The sequence below is a fragment of the Urocampus carinirostris genome, chromosome 11 (assembly GCF_059441175.1).
Source record: "Urocampus carinirostris isolate Australia breed hairy pipefish chromosome 11, RoL_Ucar_1.0, whole genome shotgun sequence".
NCBI classification, from domain to species: Eukaryota; Metazoa; Chordata; class Actinopteri; order Syngnathiformes; family Syngnathidae; genus Urocampus; species Urocampus carinirostris.
Window position 1 is genome coordinate 36,900,568 of NC_142359.1, and position 20,211 is coordinate 36,920,778.

Below are 20,211 nucleotides of genomic sequence, written 5' to 3' on the forward strand. Positions count from 1 at the left end.
TGCATCAGACTAGTCATGGGAATTCCGGCTCTTTTTTGAGAAGTAGCTCTTTCGGCTCAGCTCACTGAGAAGAGCTCCCAGATGGCTCCTCAGATTATTTTTGGGGTGATATATTATCAAGAACAATAAAACATTACGTACCGCATTGATTACTAGTTTATTTAAAAAATGTAATTTTTTTTTTAGATTACAATAGCAATATAAAGTGACATTTTAGCCTACTTAATTCAAACTTTCACGTTGTTTCTACTAGGCAACTTTAAAGTCAGGCAACAAAGAATCCCTGAAAAACACAAAAAACAATATAAAATAGAGTAAAAATATTTACTTTTCAGTGCAACAACAAATAAAGTGAGCTAAGGACTACAGTACAAAAATACACATTTTTAACAGTGGCTTTCATATTTTTAGTTGAAAAACAAACTCAATGGTGACGTTTTGTCCTTTGTTTTTGTGACATATCAAAAGCTCTTTGTTAATGCAAAATATTTTGCGTTTGTTGTATTTTTGTATCTACAGTTTATATAATCATTTACAAGTTTATTTTGATTAAAATCAAAGGGAAAAACATTTGAAATATATACTGAAATATTTACAAATCTACAAAAAAAATTAAAATACAAAACAAATATATTGGATTTTTATGCTCTGAACAGATTTAAACTCACAGCAACACAGAAAATGCAAAACAACAAAATATTAAATATTAACTAATAAGTGCTATACACAAATGATAAAATTAAAAAAAAAACTATTTACAATTCTATTTTAACCAATTTGGACACAGATCCACTGAAAAACAAGCAAAAAATATAAGTTAAAATAAGTAAAACAAAAAACTAGCAGTCTCTAAGCTAGGAAGATCAATAACACTCTGCTTCATAGCCATCAATATCATCAAAATGAGTCCAGATTTGGCTCATTTTTCTGCTTTTCATACATACAGCACTTTCTTTCTTTTTTGTCCTCCGTATTGAGCTCCATCCAGCCATCCATTATCTGCATCGTTTATCCTCAGTAGGGTCGTGGGGTATTGAACTCTATTTTTACCCAAAAACTGTGACGTATTGAATTTGCGCGTGCATTGTTGAAGCAGAACAGTTTATAGCAGCCCATTGACACAAAAAGAACGTACATTGTAGGTATGATCATCTGAAAATACCACAACGTATGTGCTAGCAGCAAGGTAGCAACTTCATTGTAGACATCAAAGTAAACCAAAAAAAACGTTCTTTTGATCAGTGCTGCATTTCTTCCTTTAAAAGTACTGAAAAAATTGAAAAATTGTCCTTGTAAGTGCCTAAAAAGTGCTTAAATGTGGCCATGAAAAAGGTGTACGAAACTTTTTTAAATATTTCCAATTAAAAAGAAACTTCCTGATGTTCTGTTAGGTGGGCGACCAGATCATCGAGATCAACGGCGAGACCACACGGGACATGACGCACGGGCGCGCCATCGAGCTGATCAAGTCGGGCGGCAGGCGAGTTCGACTCCTCCTGAAGCGAGGCACGGGCCAAGTGCCCGAGTACGGTGAGCCCACACGGCATTTTTTCAAACCCCATTCTCGCTAACATTACACAGACAAGCTAATCTAGTCTCTCTCGTCTAAGCGCCAACCGCCATGGCATCACTAACTTATTGCTCTAGGTTGTCGCCCCTCCTTCTTTAGGAATGGTATCTTCCGCTCACTCCATGTGCATGAAAAGTGACACGCATGGCGCCCCCTATTTCGTCCTCATGGGGCACCCCAAGGACACGGTTTGTGACCCAGACAATTCTTCTCAACCTCTCACCCACTTTGTGTTGTGTGCTCCTAATATTTTAGCCTTTAGCCATAAACAAATGGGAAAAACAAGTTCACATTGGGTTTTTCTGCACCATTTGTGCTAATTTGCATACCAGTACCATATGCAAATTATGTGGCTTTTTTTTCTTCAATGTTAGAGTTGGTGTTTTAGTGCTTCATGTACCCCAATAGTCTTCAACCACCATACCGCCGACCGGTACTGGGCTGTAATTATTTGTAAACACAATTTTTTTCCCCGAAAAGCCTGGGTACCAAGTTTTAAATAATAGTATATCACTGTAATTGAGCAATGATTTATCAGTCAATAAATATCGCTGACCTCAATTTCTCACCTTTGGATTCAAATCCAGATTGGGGCAGTGAAAGCGCACATTTTTAAACTTTAGGCAAGTTTTCATGAGTTTTTATGGCTCAGAGATGAAACACTGTTCGTGCTAATTTCTTCTGAAGCGTTCCAATTCTGATAAGCTCTCTACACACAAAGCACGCTCCTCACGCTTTCTCACACTGCTAAACGTTTGAAGTTTTTTGTGAGTGTTTTTTGAGAATATGTTTGGCGATGCTGAATTTTGTCTGGAAATATATGGTAGGGTCCTCTCAAAAAAAAAATGTTTTGCCCTCCTGGCTTTTTTGGGTTAAACACGTTCCCGACCTATTCTCTAAGCCAGGGGTGTCAAACTCATTTTAACTCGGGGGCCACACGATAGAACAAACATTCTGTCGGGGGCCGGACTAGTAGATTAAAGAAAGAGAGAGAGAGAGAGAGAATTAAATTAAATACAAGTACAGTGTCTTTGTGAGAGGCACCTGGCTTTGGCATCAACATCAAGTTGACATATTTCAACCTGCAGCTTGTTTTTCTCTTGCGCTTCTCTGAGTGTTGTCTCACAGGCCGGATTTAATCCCTTAGCGGGCCTGATCTGGCCCACGGGCAGCCTGTTTGACACCTGTGCTCTAAGCTAATAGGATTGTAGATGACAAAGGTGAATGCATTAGATTTTATGTCATCACCACACTAGTTTTACTCCCAGTGCCACTTTGTACAACATTGTAATGGAGCGTTATGGGAAACAGTTTAACCAAATATTATTGTATACTATGGTACCATGAGTAAAAATAGGGTGATAATGGGGTAAAAAATTATGCCTTTTCCTATGTCATCTAGATACTTAGTGGTCTATGCTTATTAAGTTGATTTGGCCTTATTATTAATAATATTTATTATTATTATTATTATTATTATTATTATTATTATTATCACTAAGGGTTTTATTTGGCCGGGGCGCGAAAATATAGTCAGACATTGACCCGGTCCGTGGCTGATGTTCCATATGTGTTTTTGTACATCTAGCAAGTTGACCAAGGCCAAAATCTCGAGACAAATATTGGGGCACGCCTTTTGAATCACATACTTTTACTTTTATGAAAAGATATGATTTAACTCTCAGTAAAAGCTTAAGCGCAACTCAATTTCAATTAGATTTAAAATCTGAACTGAGATTAAAGGAAACAGTAAAACTTTAATTCAGAGTTTTAAGCTTTAAAAGAACAGATTATATTATTCGGCCACTGATGTTGCTATATTGTGTCATGAAACCGAAAACGAGTACTTAGACACGCTTGGATAACTTATTTTTTCATCTTTCTTGAAACTTGGGTTGGCATTATGACTCTAATAAGGCTGGGCTTTTATTCCTCACAATTTTCATGCTATACTAAAGAATATAAATTTAATTTAAAAAATACGGAAACGAGCATGCCGTCGCTCTCCAGCACTCCACGCGGCTTCCATTCCTCAAACCTAATGTAATTTAGCTCTGCTAAAAGTAAGATAAAATCAGATAGGCACAGTAGAAAATAAAGCAAGGGGGCTTTTAGAACTCAGTTGGGCATATTTTAACACATGTCTAATACAGAAAATATTTACCTTGAAACTTTTTAAGGAGGCATGAAGCAACGCACGCCACCTTAAACGATCAAAGGACGCTGTAAACAATAATCTGCTTTTGATAAGTAGCAGACTAATGCAACATGTTGTAGAGACAAATTAGTTCGAAAATTTTATTAACAACGTGTTACAATACAACGAGTATGGCGAAACCTTTCTTCTACTGTCCTGTTTCCTCTACGTATTTGACTTAAGTGTTGTACACAGATAAACAGCAAGCCAAGCTCTTTTAATAAGCCAGGGAACGAGCACACTTGCTTCTTTCGTGATGTCTCAAAATAGAATTCCTAACAAATTACACTGTAAAACAGCAAATAACACAAGGGTGCATTTTAGGAGCAGTGTTTGACGTTTAACCCAATTGTGTACAAACGTGAATTTGCCCAGTCATTTAGTAAGGCAGTCGGCCCAAACATATTTTATCGATAAAACTATAATAGATTTGGCATTTTTCTCTAGGCTAACAAACATACAATTATTAGGGTGAACTTGTCAATCTATTTCAATACAGATTGCAATCTAGATGTGTCATTTAGAAAAGATAAACTTGCAGCTATTACTTTCTGAAAGCTTTAACAATTGAAAAAAAAAATTGACTAAGCACACATGTAAATATTCTACTGAGACCGCACTTCCTTGATGTTGTACCCGTTGCTAAATGTGAACGTCTAAACAAAGGTCATGCTACCATCTCGCGGTCAAAACCTAAAATACATCTACTTCAGTGAAGGAATTACAGGTGACCAGAACACACGTTATCGAGAAGTAATTGCGTCCCAGGAAAGCCTTCCTTTGAAAAGCCACAAGCTTTCAAAGGTACATTCACCTGGATCCTCTTGCCTGTGGCATGCGTTTTATTTTGATGGCACGCTGGGTCTTTGCAATGGCATGCCTCCATCACTGTGATCCACCTTTTTCAGCACCTTACTTAATCACTGCATCTCTTTTGTAGGCAATGGCGCCTCTTGGGACTCTCGGCCTCCAGCCTCTCCAAGCCTGCCGGAAGTAGCCATGCATCTCGATAGTTTTTTGGTGTCGGTGAAAGTCGCAAGCGACGGCGGCTGGTCCGCCCACGAGGGTGCACATGAGGAGCGCCGAGTCACGCCGGGACGTCCTGCAGATAAAATTGCCACCGTGCACCCCAACGGTAATAGGTCGCTTCTGGAGCCAGGGCAGGAAGCAACGGCTAGGAAGTTGGCCGTCTCGCCGGGACTCTGGAAGATCTCCGGAACAGACAAATTCCCCGGCGCACTGCGGGCAAGCACGTCGGGGAGGTAACAGACGGAAGGAACCCTCTTCAACCCGTCTTATTTTATTTATTTGACTAACTTATTTGACACCCTCCACCTTAAGAACTGGATCTTTTTCAACTTTGGAGGAATCAGCCAAACTGAGAAGCAATCAAATGGAAGCAGCCTTTTATAACAACGCTTGGACAAAATAGGGTCTTTGTTTGTGGGACTTAAAGGTAATCCCAAATTCCTAAACATGCAAAATGTAAGGAAATTGTACAGAGATCCCTCAATTTTTGTGGTTAATGGGGACCAGAACCACCCGCAAAAAGTGAAAGTCTGCAAAGTCGAGTCACACCTTCATAAAAGCCCCCATAGGGTAAACTTACCTCGGGGAGACCTCATCAGTATACAACTGTAACAAAATAATAACACAAAACACATAATTGCGGTTGAATGGATGCATTTATTGTCATTATACATGTTAGTCTTAAATTCTTTGTTACTTTCAGATTCTGTGTTTCTTTTAAATTCTAATTTATTTCTAATTTCTATGTGATTATGTGCACAATATTGGACAGCATTAAATTTCATGATACTCTGTAATGGCAATAAAGTCGTTCTATAATAGTCTATTCTAAAAGCATGCGCAACTTCAGGTATGAACAAAAAGCCCCCACTTACCTCGGCCACCCGTGTGTTTCTGCCATTATCACCACCTGAAGCCAATGCAGAAATCTGAACGCTTGGACCCTCGCCACACCGTCATGGATGTTGGATTGGGTGTTGGCCTAGCCGAGCAGTAGGCTGGATAAGCAACCAGGCTATTGCTTTACCTTCGGACGCCGCCTCAGTCGATTCCCGGACGCGATAACAATCCACGGAGCACCCACTTGTGATCACCATTTCTTTGCGCTCTTCTGACTTTCCTTAGAGTCCGATTTAATTGACCAATTTATTTTCAATGTAACGAGCATCAAAAAGCTAGCGCCTGTTATCCCTCCCAGTTTGTTTTGATACAGAAACGTTGATTGCGCCTGCTCACCACGGCTGTTTGACTGACAGCATAAACAAGCCTAGCACAGTTGCTCACGCAGTCACAACCACCCCACACACAAGCATGCTCCTTAATCTGTCCCTGCAGTCTGCTGTCTTTTAGAAACACAAATGAAATGTTTATCAATGACAATAAAGACAATTCAATTAAAAATCGACACAGGATTGACACAGAGATAAACAAAGCGTTAAGTAGCGAGGGGTCTCTGTTCATGATTTTTGCATGAAATCTATATATATTTCAGCAGTATATTCCAATTATATTCCAAGATTAGGGATTTTGAAGACAGCGCGTCATGTCTTTGTCATCCTGAGCTGTGACGTCATCTGAGGAAGACCAACATCCTAGCAAGTCAATCGCCAGATTGTTTTAGGTGTCAGTTAGTCAAAAAGGTTACGAGAGTTTTAAGCAAGGTTTTTGTAGTTTTTGTGGAGAATGACCAGGCGTTGTGCTGCTGATGGATGCTGTAATGATACAACATAGGGTGAGCAGCCAAAAAGAGGCAAACTGGCAAAAATAACAGCTTGCTGATCAAAAAACACACGGTGAGCAGCCAGGCTAGCAGGGAGCCGAAAACTAAAAGGGGCAAAGTCGAAGTCAACAAACGTAAGGCCGGCCAGAAATAAACCATGGGAAACAGGAAAACTGACACCAGACAGGCCAGCCAAACAACACAAAGTGGGCAGTCAATGAGTGCCAACCAGGATAAAACAAAACAGGAAAGCCCTTGGCAGCCCTGACACTAACGGGGAGCTAGCCAGACAAAATTATACCAACCACAACACACAATGAAAAACACAAATGAAAAGTCACAATAACCTACCTCCTAGCAGAAATGAGCGGTACGGAATCGCTTTTCACCACAATCGCTGTTTATCTGAGCTGCCCCCACATGTTGTCTTAATGGGATTCGCTATTTTGAAAGTGTTGTGTTCCTTCAATGATGTCACAGCTCTACAGCAAACAGGCCAGATGTGTCAACTTTGAGACTGATTTTTTTGAGTCCCACTGCGCGGGGAATATTTTGCAACACCTTTGCACAATTGTCTGGAGGAACACTACACGTTCTGTGCCTGAATTTAAAACATCTGTTTGGGAATACCTTTAAGAAGACTGCATGGGACCACCAGCAACAATAACTGTGTAAATACAACAAAAAGGCTGGGAGATGACGCCGGGGAGGGCATGGAGTGCCTTAAGAAGGAGTAGGGGCAGAGCAAAGTCTGCTAGTAACCACAGCGACCATACATGACGTACTGTGAATTGGATTACGTTGCCAATTTGTGTGCTTTTATGTCCCGCAAGTCCTTAAGTGTGCCAAAACAACTTTTTTATACAATCTCGCTCTTACTGCAAACAGTGTCTCAAAGTCGTCTCGGTTACCATGGTGATGAGTGACTTTCAAGCACAACATGAAGCATCCTTGTCTTTTTCATCACAAAATACCAAAATGTGAGTGTATGCGTGTGAATGTAAATGTGTGTATGCATGTGGACTATGAGAGGCCATTTTAGAAGTAAATCAACCTTGCTCTCACATTAAACATCCTCCCCTCACACATGTACCACTAAACACAGTCAAGCCCATGCAGAAACACCACGGTGCTTTCTAATACACCCTACTATACTCTCATACGCAGACTACTTAACTCTCATTTACATACTACTACACTCTCACACACATCATACTACTCTCATACACACACTATTATGCTTTCACACACATACTACTATACTCTCACACACATACTACTATACCTTCCCCCAAAACCAGACACTGCTATAAACTCACACACTACTATACTCTTATACTCACACTACTATACTCTCTCACGCATACTGCTATACTCTTATACACACACTACTATGCTTTCACATACATACCACATTTGTATTCTTTCTTAAACACCGTCACAATTGTTATTACTCTAGGGGTTTTTCACACCTAGTGTAATGGTTACCTCACCTCTTAGTGTTGTTTTACTTAGGGTACTTTTGGTAACCATGGTGAAGCACACTGATCTGTGTGTATATGACGTGCAGTTCAGCGTCAAACTGGAGTTGTTTCGAGTATAGTATTATGTGTGTATGAGATCAGAGTAATATGTCTAGGAGACAGTCTAGTCAAGAGTATAGTTGTATATGTGAGAGTCTAGTAGTATGTGTGTGACCGCATAAAGTGTGTATATGAGATTATAGTAATTTGTGTAAGAGACTGTCTAGTTTAGTAGTGTGTGAGAGAGTATAGTCGTGTATACGCGAGTAAAGTAGTATGTGAGAGTGTAGGAGTGTGTACAAGTCTGTATTTATATTTACTTCTCAATGAGCCTCTCATTGCTCTCAGCTCAGAATCACTTTGTAGTGAAAAAAAACACAAGTTGGCGTTCTGATGGACACCTAAGACTTGTAGGTATGCGCAGCAACTATTTTTATGATTAAAAAAATGCAGCACCATGAAGATATTTACTTATTCTTTTTGTCCTGAGAAATCTTGTATGATAGTCTGACGAATAAAAAAAAAACATTGAAACAACAATAATACAGCCTTGTGATAAGTTTTTATTTTATATTCTTTTTTGACTTTTTTTGCTTTGATGTTATGTGAACATTCAAAATTGGGTCATGTTTCACAGTATAACCCTCAAAACCTTTTTAAAACTCAAGACAACACCAAAAACTACTTTATTAATTATCCCCACCATTGTAACCTAAACATTACATCAAAGCAGGGGTCTCCCACTTGGTAAACCTATTCTGAAAATAGCTCATCAGTGCTGGGTCATTTGTGATTTTCTAGTAAAATTATTTTTTTTGTGGTTGAGTATTTACCCTACTTCAAATAATTTACCCGGTAAAAAGATAGTAACAACATAGTAATAACATATATTATTAACTTAGATATGCATAACAAACTGGGTCCCCTTTGCGCTAATTAGTAACAACAAGTAGCTCTCAGTTTAAAATGTTTGGAGACTCCTGCTTTCAGAACACGTAATATTTGACCACTACACGTTGCTGTATTGCGGAGTGCAACCGAAAATTGGTGCTAAAAAGCACAAAGATGAATACAAACTACAGAAAATCCACGTGCTCAAACCACTCAATTTTTCAAGGTTTTAGTTTTTGGGTACCCTTAACAGCAAGATGGCGAATAATCAATTCAGGTCCTTCAAGGTGAGTCCCATGTTATGTCAAATAAATGCTAATTTCTTGACCTATAGGTATTTTTAAAAGTTCAAAACAATATTTTTTTTAATAAATGAATTTGTTTTTTTACCACTAGGGTGCACTTAAAAATAGAGCTCGACCTATTACTAGTATCATAGTATATTTTCTTCCAACGATCAGCCGAATATCTGTAATATTCATTCATATCAATAGGTGGCAGCAAATAATAAAATTGGTTGTTTTTTTTGTTACTTAATATCTGCTCATGGGGTAGTACTGTATGAGTATAAACATAAAACTACTTTGTTTGATGGATCTGCTAAGGGTTGCATTGCAAATAATAAATCTTTTAAAGCAAACATTTTGCTTATAAATGTTGTGACTTTAATTAGTACTTTCTTATTTCAAGTAGCTCTCAGCTTCAATGATGTTGGTTAGAGTGTAGTAAAAATATCTTTGTTCCACTGGAAGATAATGTTTGCGCCTTTTAATTTTCTTTTCCAGAAAACAAGATAAAAAATATATAGTGATTCTTGAAAATCAGGTTAAAAAAGTATAATAAAATACAAATAACAGCCAAAGATAAAAAAGGAAGAGTTTATTTGAGCATTACTACGAATTGTACATACTTGCACTGGCAACAAACCAGGCCAAAAGATGGTGTCAGCAAATAGAATAAGTTACCGACACCGCCTTTAAGCTTTTTATTTTAAAAAACAAGGAGAATTTTTAGCCAGAAGATGGCGGCACAGAGGATAAGTGGTTAGTGCGCCTGTAGCACAGCTCTGAGGTTATGGGATCAAATCCAGCTACCAGTCTTCCTGTGCTTCCTTGCGTGGGTTTCTTCGAGGCACTCCGATTTCCTTCCACATTCCAAAAACATGCATGTCAGGTCAATAGGCCGGTCCAAATTGTCCATAGGTGTTATTAACAAAGTAAGTTGTCTGTCTGTGTGCCCTGCGACTGGCTGGCAACAAGTTCAGGATGTCCTCTGCCCACTGCCCGAGGACAGCTGGGATGGGCTCCAGCACCCCCGCGACCCTACTGAGGATAAGCGGTGCAGATAATGGATAGATGGATGGATGGTGTCAACAGGTAGATTATTTCTTCAATTGACACCAAGTGTGCATCGATTATTATTTTTTTTAACAAAAGGTGTGCTTTGGGGGCAGCACGGCGGCGCAGTGGTTAGCGCGTGTATGGCACAGTTCTAAGGGCCCGGTCACACAGCCGTTTGCGTCAGTATCGCGGCTGAATCACGACCAGAAATTTCTGACCGTAAAGCAGACGCTGTTGCCCGCGGTGAGATCGCGATACAGACGAGATACAGCTGTGCTTTACACGCGGCAAGAAATTCACACGCGGTTGGCTGCGCAAAAAAGTTTTGCGCTGCTCAAAACTTTAGACCACGGGTAACCGCGGGCGGCACACGTGGTACACACGTGGATATGACGCGGTACAGACGCGGAACGACGTGCTACGGCCGCGGCCAGGGCGCGGTTACACGCGGGTAGGACGCGGAATTTTAGCGGGTGGAGCACGGTCATAGCACGTTTGTTCTGCGTCTGTATCGCGGCTGAATCACGTGAATTAGCGTGTGTAACGTGTGTGACGGTCAAACGCCTTTCTCCGCGTATATTCAGCACGATTTGCCGAGCACACGTCAGTTGTGCTCGAGACGTCAAGGGGTGAACATGGATCCCCGTCACCGTAGTGACCTCGTCTTAATCCATTTTAATTTCTTGACATTTCTTTTCATTTCATAACAAGATAATAAAATAAAAATGAAAAACTATTACAATAATAACATATTGGCTTCTTCTTCGGTGCCATAGCTTGAAATCTTGATCTTCACGGGACTGTGTCTTGAGCGGTTATGATTTCTACAGCCCGGCTCGGCAGCTTTTATACCCGTGGTCCACACGCGGAAAGGACGTGGAACTGACGCGATGAGGAAGCGGAACAGCCGCCGGCGTCTGTTTCGCGGGCATATCACGGATGAACAGCGGGTTGGCCAATTTTTGCGCATTTTCCACCGCGGGCAACAGCGTCTGCTTCACGGGCAGAAATTTCTGGCCGTGATTCAGCCGCGATACAGACGCAAACGGCTGTGTGACCGGGCCCTAAGGTCTCGGGAACCTCCTGTGTGGGTTCAAATCCAGCTACCGGACTTCCTGTGCGGAGTTTGTATGTTCTCCCCGTGCTTGCGTGGGTTTCCTCCGGGCACTCCGGTTTCCTCCCACATTCCAAAGACATGCATTTCAGGTGGATTGGCCGGTCCAAATTGTCCCTAGGTGTGAATGAGCGAGCGAGTTGTCTGTCCCTGTGTGCCCTGCAATTGGCTGGCAACCAGTTCAGGGTGTCCCCCGCCCACTGCCCGATGATTGCTGGGATGGGCTCCTGCACCCCCGCAACCCTACTGAGGATAAGCGGTGCAGCTAATGAGATGAGATAAGATGAGGTGTGCTTTGGTACAAAAAATGTTGAGAAACAAGCAATAAGTCTGTACAGCCCTTTGAGACTTGTGATTAAGGAGCTTACAAATAAAGATAAATTGAACTCATTTACTGAAGGCTTTGGTGTGAAATTCACAGCCCGCCACCAATATTACATTTTAATTCATTTTATTGAATCATTCATTCATTTCAGACAGTGCCCCGGATAATGAAACGCACTTTCGAACTTATGGCAAATTCATGGTTTTACCGTGCAGATGATATGGTATATGTAAAATAAAATTCTTGACCGACGAGTATCTAGAAAATGCAGGTTTATATAGTAGTTCATGTGTTTTTGCTTATTGTTCGAATCGATATTGTTAGGCTTTAGATCAGGGGATGGTGTAATAATAGTCTGTAGTCTTTAATGGTCTGTGTAGACCTTTGAGACTTCTTGTGATGAAGGGCTATACAAATAAACATGACTTGACTTGACATTAGATCACAGGTGTCAAACAGGCGGCCCGCGGGCCAGATCAGGCCCGCTGAGGGATTGTATCCGGCCCGCGAGACAACACTCAGAGAAGCGCAAGAGAAAAACAAGCTGCAGGTTGAAATATGTCAACTTGATGTTTCCAAAGCCAAATGCCTCGAACAAAGACACTGTACTTGTATTTATTTATCTCTCTCTCTCTCTTTTCCACCCCTTTTCTCCCACTCTCTGTCTCTTTGTTGTTCTTTGTCTCTTTATCTCTCTGTGTCTTTTTAACTTATTTTGCTCTAACTTCTTTTTTTCCTTTTTTTCTCTTTTCTCTTTCTCTCTTCCTACCCTTTGCGCTTTTTCTCTTTTCTCTCCTTCTGTATTTCTATTTCTCTTTGGATTCCTTTCTTCCTCTCCCTTTCTTTCCCCCTCTCTCACGACTTCTCTTTTATCTCTTTTGTTTCTCACGCTCTCTCCCTCTCTCTCTTTCTTTGTCCCACCCTCTCTCCTTTTCCCTCCCTCTTTGTCTCATTTTTTATCTCTCTTTTTCTTTCTCTTTATTCTACTAGTCCGGCCCCCGACAGAATGTTTGTTCTATTGTGTGGCCCCCGAGTTGAAATGAGTTTGACACCCCTGCATTAGATGGAGAGTTAAGTCAATTTTGTCCTGAAAATGTTAGCTGTGCCTTTCCCAAAATGTCCGCTAGAGAGCAATGTGTACACATTGTTAAACCGCTGCTTTTATTACAGTGCATTTTTCTTGGTCCCATGAGTATGAACAATGCTCATTTCTATGTGAGGTGTTTCTGTGTGGTGCATTTTTATTGATTTGTATACTTTTTTTTTTTTGGTTTGAACAAATTTATTGACACTAATAACAGCAAACAAACAATGTGAGGTTTGTATACTATTTCTATGTTTTGCTTCTTACTCTACATTTAGTGGGGGAGAGTTGAAGGGGGTGATCTGGGGCGAAATCAATGAATGTGATGAGTGAAATGTCACAGAAATGTGACGACTGAAGGTCTGATTTTGCAAAATCTCAAAAGCAACTCCATAAAAAGGGTCGTTAATAAATAAAAATAAATAAAAGCCTTTATTATAAGTTCAAAGTCATGACTCTGACAATAAATGACTCTTTAGGGCAGCACTAACCCGCACATTGTTTCCCATTTATTGCGCTTCTGCAAAACGTTTGAAGTTTTTTAAAGGTACAATGTGTATTATTTTGGACCTCCTAGTGGTTAAAACTTCATTCATTAAAGAAAAGAACCGAGCAGGATTTAGATAGTAAAAAAATCAAAAACTATCATATAAACATGCATTTTTTAAAAATAGGTTGGAAATTTCACATTTATCTTACTTAACATGATCCTCACCCAGCAAGAGATGACATAATTTTACGCCATCTTGCTACTACGCCAAAAAAAACAGAGTTGGGGCGGCAGTAGCTCAGGAGGTAGAGCGATCGTTTTAGGATTAAGGGATCCCGTCTTGTCCGTGTTACATGCCGAAGTGTCCTTGGGTAAGACACTGAACCCCCAATACCCCCAATAAGCAGGTTAGCAGCCTTACATGGCTGCACAGATCATGGTCGCTATTGGGAAATGTGAAGCACAATGTAAAGCGCTTTGGGAAGTCATTGACTTGAAAAGCGCTATATAAATGCAGATCATTTCATTTCATTTTATTTCTCTTTATTCTTTTTAGTTTTTTCTTCTTTTTCTTTTGTTTTTCTTTTGATTCTTGCTTTTCTTTTTGTATTCATTTTCCTTTGTTGTTCCATTTTTTTCTTTCTTTTTTTTCTTATTTCTTTTTTTCTGCCTTTGTTCTTTTTTTCCCCTTTTTCCTTTTCTACTTTTTTCTTTCCTGTTCACTAAAGGTCATGCAAAAAGAGTCATTTTTGAGACTCTATAAATTGTGTTTTTCCCTGTTGTTTGACGCGCTCATTTTTCAGTTGCACTTTTACAATACAGTGCCATCTAGTGCTCAAATATTACACACTTTTCCTTTAAGCCACTGATTGGATTTACTTGCAGAGGTAGCTTGAGAGCCCAAAGTGGTTGGTTATCTTAACATTTGTATAGCTACAGTACATGCCTGCACAAACACTCATACTTGACATTCTCCAGACATGACTGCTGCTCAGCCTGTTCTACCGCGGAAGGACCAGAACCATTTTGCTCTTTTCGCTACATAACAATGGCAGCACAAAAACTCAATCTTACAAAAGGGCAAGTGCTCATGCACAACTATCAGTGACTTTAAAGGGGACAGTGTGTATTATTTAGCACCTCCTAGAGGTAAAAAACAACTACAATTCATTAAACAAAATAATATTGATGTAAATGAGAAGCATTTTTATGTTAATGACAATAAAGACTATCTTGAATCTTGAAACTACATGAACTATTCTAAAAATGTGGTATTTTTTAATACATTTAGTTCAAGAAATTTGTATTTATTTGACATTACATGAAGCTCACCTACAGGATTTGGCTATTTTCACGGGTACGTATGGCTCAGAAATAGAATTGGGCTCGCGCAAATCTCACTATTAGTGTTCCAAATCTAACAATTACATTGTTATGTCTAATGCACATAAAGCTGACACAGTACTAGTATTTCAGTGATTCAGACCAGTACGTAAAGAGCATACTTGCCACTAAGATTTAGAGTCAATGTGTCACACCAACTGACCCCGTTTTAGCTGTACGTCACTAAAGAATCCTTCAAATTGAAGCTCAGTAAACAATTTAGGTTCACTGTTAAGGGACTTAATAATAAAAGCCCACAGAAGAAATTGTAAACACCCAGAAACGCCAGCCAAGTGCATAGAGTAATTTTATTTGATGAGCGGTTGGGGTGGGTGGAGCTATGCAAACAGCACACTTCTCTTTGCCTTGCACCGTCTGCACAGAAGGTAAATACTGTACATCAGTATATTCGTTTGGAGTTTTATGTGACATTTTTACAAAAGAACTCTGTTTGCACCTCATTTTTAAACCATTATTTATGAAATAATTAATGTCAAAACAAACCTTAATGATCACATGTAATTACGGGAAAGATACACATTTATTTGTTGATATGGCAAACAGACTCTGGCAGTAGTCTTGTTTTATAAATGTAAACAAATAATCTAACATCACATCATGCAATAAAATCCACTGAAAAAATTGATTTTCTATGGTGAGAGGTTTTGGTGGTTTTGCTGAAATTTGTTTTAAAATATATGGTATAGCTCCCTTCAAAAAAAATAATTGATTTGCTTCTCAACATTCTGACGGTGGAATGTTGAACTTTCGGTAAGTGAAAGACGGTTGTTCGAGATGTATTTTCATATATCCATGGCCTTTATAGCTACAGCAGTGTTATTCAACCTTTTTGACAAAAGGCACACTTTTTCCCCAAAAAATCTTGAGACACACGCTCCATAGTAAGTGTATGAAAAGCCAGTCACAGTTTCATATTGTTGTTTTTTTATTTTAAATTATCATGTTGCCAATATGACAGTTGAAGGACTGTTGTAAAGGGCTGTATAAATAAAGCAAATCTATATAAAGTTTTTATCATCATTTATTTATTAGAATAGAATAGAATAGAATAGAATATACCTTTATTGTCATTGTTACAAATGGGCTAACGTATTGTGACAACGAAATTGGGCATGACACTCCAGTTTTACACATTCATAGTGAGGTATGAGCAAGAAGATAAAGGAACAGAGAAGATAATGTTATAAGACAAGGGGGATAAGGCTATAGTTATAATTTACATGGTATTTACACAAGAAATGTCGGCATGTGGGATGTTACATACAGGGTTGTCGTGATAACGTTGGTATCGTAACGGTTGTGCAATATTGCATTTGGTGCAAAGTCATCATAGTGCAAAAATAGTCAGCATGAAACAGGAAATGGTCAGACATTGTGCAATTTGAGCATTAAACGTAGTGCAGTCGACATGTGCAAGAACAAGACATGAGTAACATTATATTCGTATGAGGTAGTGTTGGCACGAGTTTTCAGGTTTGTTTTTTTTTTTTTGTGCGGTGTCTGTTTGAGCAGTGAACAAACATAGTGCAGACAGCATGTACGTGAGTACCATTTTACATACGTGTGAGGTAGTTTTTTTGCAACAGTTTTCAGTTTTTTGTGCGGTGTCTGTTTAGGGTGGTAATGGCTGTGGGGAAGAAACTGTCTCTGAGTCTGTTCGTTTTTGCTTTGTGTGACCTGTAGCGCTTGCCGGAAGGCAGCAGGTCGAAGAGATGGTGGCCGGGGTGAGAAAAGTCCTTGATGATGTTTTCTGCTCTGCTGAGGTAGCGAGAGCAGGCAATGTCCTCCAGACTGGGCAGAGAGCAGCCGACGATTCTCTGGGCTGTTTTGATGATCCTCTGGAGCTTTTTCCTGTCTGCTGCTGTGCACCCAGCATACCACACCGTGATGCAGTATGTTAGGATTCTCTCCACTGTGGCTTTGTAGAAGGACACCTGCAGCTGCTGTTTTAGGTTATTTTTCCTGAGCAATCTCAGGAAGTGCAGTCGCTGCTGGGCCTTCCCTACCACCGCTCTGGTGTTTGCAGACCAGGAGAGGTCGTCGGAGATGTGCACGCCCAGGAATTTGAACGAGTGGACTCTCTCTACACAGTCTCCTTTTATGATGAGTGGTGCTGGATTCCTGCCATTCCTTCTGAAATCCAGAATCAGTTCTTTTGTTTTTGTGGTGTTCAATATGAGGTGGTTTTCCGAACACCACGTTGAAAGTGACTCAACCTCATCCCTGTATGCCGCCTCGTCCCCTTCAGAGATGAGGCCGATCAAGGTGGTATCGTCAGCGAACTTAATGATAGTGTTTGTGGGGTGGGTCGGTGAGCAGTCGGAGCTGTAGAGGGTGAAAAGCAGGGGGCTCAGTGCACAACCTTGGGGGGAGCCAGTGTTCAGTGTTAGGGTGGGAGAGACGTGGGTACCGAGTTTCACCGACTGTGGGCGGTTGGAGAGGAAGTCCATTATCCAGTGGCAGATGGAGGGAGAGAGTCCTAGGTGTGCAAGTTTCTCCACCAGGATCTCCGGGATAATGGTGTTGAAGGCTGAGCTGAAGTCCAGGAAGAGCATTCTGACGTAGCTCCCCCGGTGATCCAGGTGTTTCAGCACGGTGTGAAGTGCTGTGTTTATGGCGTCGTCAGTGGAGCGGTTTGCCCTGTAGGCAAACTGGTGGGGGTCCAGTGTGAGTGGCAGGGAGTTTTTGATGTGCCGGGACACTAACCTCTCGAAGCACTTCATGACCACAGGCGTAAGAGCTACAGGCCTGTAGTCGTTGAGGCTTTCCACTGCTGACTTTTTGGGGATGGGAATGATGGTGGAGGTTTTGAGGCAAGGTGGGACAGAGACCGGTTGAAGATGGTGGTGAAGACCCCAGCCAGCGGATTGGAACAGTCCCTGAGTACCCTCCCTGGTACTCCATCCGGGCCAGTTGCCTTCCTGGGGTTTATGGTATTCAGCGCACGCCTAACTTCGTGCTCCTAAAATGTGAGGGAGTTGCTGCTGGTTGTTGGTGGGTGTGATGTGGCTGTTTGTGGCCTACCAGCTTCAAAGCGAGCGAAGAACTGATTAAGGTCCTCAGCTAGTGAAGCCTCAGCCTCAACAGTTGCCAGGTTGTGTTCTCTGAAGTTGGTGATGTGTTGGAGGCCCTGCCACATCCTCCTCGGGTCATTACACCACCTAACAGTGCGCGCTCGTTTCTTTTTGGGAAAAGATGGAGAACAATAGCCGACATTTTTACACGGGGGCAGATTTATTTTCTTAAAGTATTTAACTGAGTAAACTCTATCGAATTCGCCGAATTGGTGTCGCTCGAGTCTCCGTCCAGCCTCCTTTTATCGTTCTCTCTCGATCTTTTCCTACCCACGCCTTTCTGCCAAGCTGGCGTGTCGGCTCTTCCCATGGGCGGGCCAGAGAAAGGCCCCCACGTGGCCCCACCATCTCGGAGAAGAGCGTCGTGATGTCTGTCCTTGTGCGTCTGGCCTTCTGCGTCAGAGTCCTGTTATCAACAGAACTAAACAAAACATTCGCATTCGGAACGGCGTGACCTGAAGCTCACTAAGTGAAAATTTTCATTGCACTCGATAAATTTAATTTGTATTTGATCGTACAAAATCCCTTATAGTCAAATGTATAAAATCCTTCACTGTTTATTACTTTGACTGTAAATTGGGATTGTAGTGTATTTTTAACCTGCTTGTCAAGTTTCATTATATTTAATCTTGTCTTTCTAGAAAAATAACACAAACTTAAAATGAGCATTTTTTTGTGAAAAAAAAAACATGTTTTACGATGTTTTAACTTTATTGTAAAATATCAAGATAATACATAACTTATGTACAGGAGTTTTACTTTACTAAATTCGTTTGATTATTTTTTGTTGGACAATGTTAAAAATCTTCATCAAAAACAAAAAAAGTTATTCAATATTTGTACCTGTACCCTCTTATAGGCAAAGAATTGTTTAATAAAAAGAGAAGGTGAAATTTTGCCACAGAGTGGGGCGGGTGAATGTTACAGATCAATGGAATAAAGCTATGTTTATTCAAATAACAATAAAATAAAATTGGGCAATTTCCTGAGAATAATAATAAAATAAGGCAATTTCCTGTGGCAGACTTGTTGAAAAACACTGAGTTACAGAACAAAATTTTCTGAGGCCTTCAAAAATGAGTGCAAATGGCAAAAATCGGCTGGAACACACATTTTGAGAGAATCGTCTGGAACAGAGTGAGTTAACTTAGGGGTCTCAAACTCGCGGCCCGGGGGCCAATTACGGCCCCCTGGATGATAGTTCGAGCCCTTTGCCTTCATATGAAAGATAAAGGGACAGTGTGTATTATTTGCCCCCTAGATGCCAGTGTATTCTGTCGTGCCACTGAAAGCACAATGGAAAAAGACAAACTATGGAGACTCAAAGTGACCAAAATGCCCCTTATTACTTTTGAGAAGAAGAGAAATAAGAAATAAAAAAAGAATGAAAAAGAAAAGAAAATATAAAAAGAAGACAAAAAGTAACACTCAAAAAAAGAAAAGAAAAAGGAAAACAGAAAGAGAAAAATTAAGAAAAGACATTCTCCTTATATTCCCCGTTTTCCTTTTATTGCCCTTTTCTTGTTTCTTCTCCCCTTTCAGAAAATCTTTTTCAATATTTTTGTCTTTCTTTGAGAAAGGCTGGGTAAAAAGTAAAAGAAAAGAGGTGTTTCTTCGCTCATTTTCTATCATGATTGCCGGGCATCGACCTGTTTTTTCCTCTTTCCTGCCTGATACTTGTTGCCGACCTTTTTTTGGACTTGTTACCACCCTTGCTCCCCCGTCCCAGCTTTCGACCAGCTTTGCCGCCGCCTAGGATTATCCTCGCTCGACACACGAGTGCCACTTCCGCGTTCCTGCCATCAGCTACCCGTGTCCGACGATCATCGGATCGTGGAAGCAAGCGCTGCTCTCTTTTCTCAATACAACTAAGTAAAAACGAACGCTATTAGGTCCTGTCTCCGTTTCTGGCTTGTGACATTTTCAGTCTTCCTTGGACTCACTTTTGGTTGTCTTCCACAATACAGCGACATCTAGTGGCGGATATAAAACACTGTCCCTTTAAGAACAGGGGAATGTTTTCATGAGAGCTGTTTTTGTGGAAAAGTTTGTCCTAACCACACCCGGATCCTAGGTTCCGCGACCCCACCCCTCAAATCTATTGAGTCTGAGAGCCCTAAGTTAAGAAATGACAATATCTGTGTATTATTTGCCCTCGTGTAAGTTTTAGATCAGGGGATGGTGTCAAAATCTGTTGTTTGCAATAATCTTTGGTCTGTGCAGCCCTTTGAGACTTTGTGATTAAGGTCTACAAACATGACTTGACTTTGTGGCACAAAATAAGTTGTGTAATGAGTCGCAGGGATTGTCTTTTAATTCCAAAGAAATGCCGATCCGGGTTCATACAGAGTTGGTGGAAAATTCAAAGGCATTAGGCTGAGGCAAGACCGGGAAGGAAAAGAGGAAGGGAATGGGTGGGGCCTCGGGTGGGGTGACACTTACTGTACCCG

The 20,211-nt window shown here is 40.6% G+C and overlaps 1 protein-coding gene across 1 annotated transcript in view; it reads left to right on the top strand.

Moving 5' to 3' along the window:
- The window catches only part of magi2a (membrane associated guanylate kinase, WW and PDZ domain containing 2a), a 156,539-nt gene extending 147,957 nt beyond the window's left edge, over positions 1-8,582 (top strand). The window contains exons 19-20 of the mRNA XM_088347546.1: positions 1,392-1,530; positions 4,708-8,582. Of these exons, the coding sequence (XP_088203672.1) occupies positions 1,392-1,530; positions 4,708-5,033 (465 nt within the window). The 3' untranslated portion in view covers positions 5,034-8,582. The remainder of the gene's footprint in view (positions 1-1,391; positions 1,531-4,707) is intronic.
- The last annotated feature ends 11,629 nt before the right edge of the window (positions 8,583-20,211 follow it).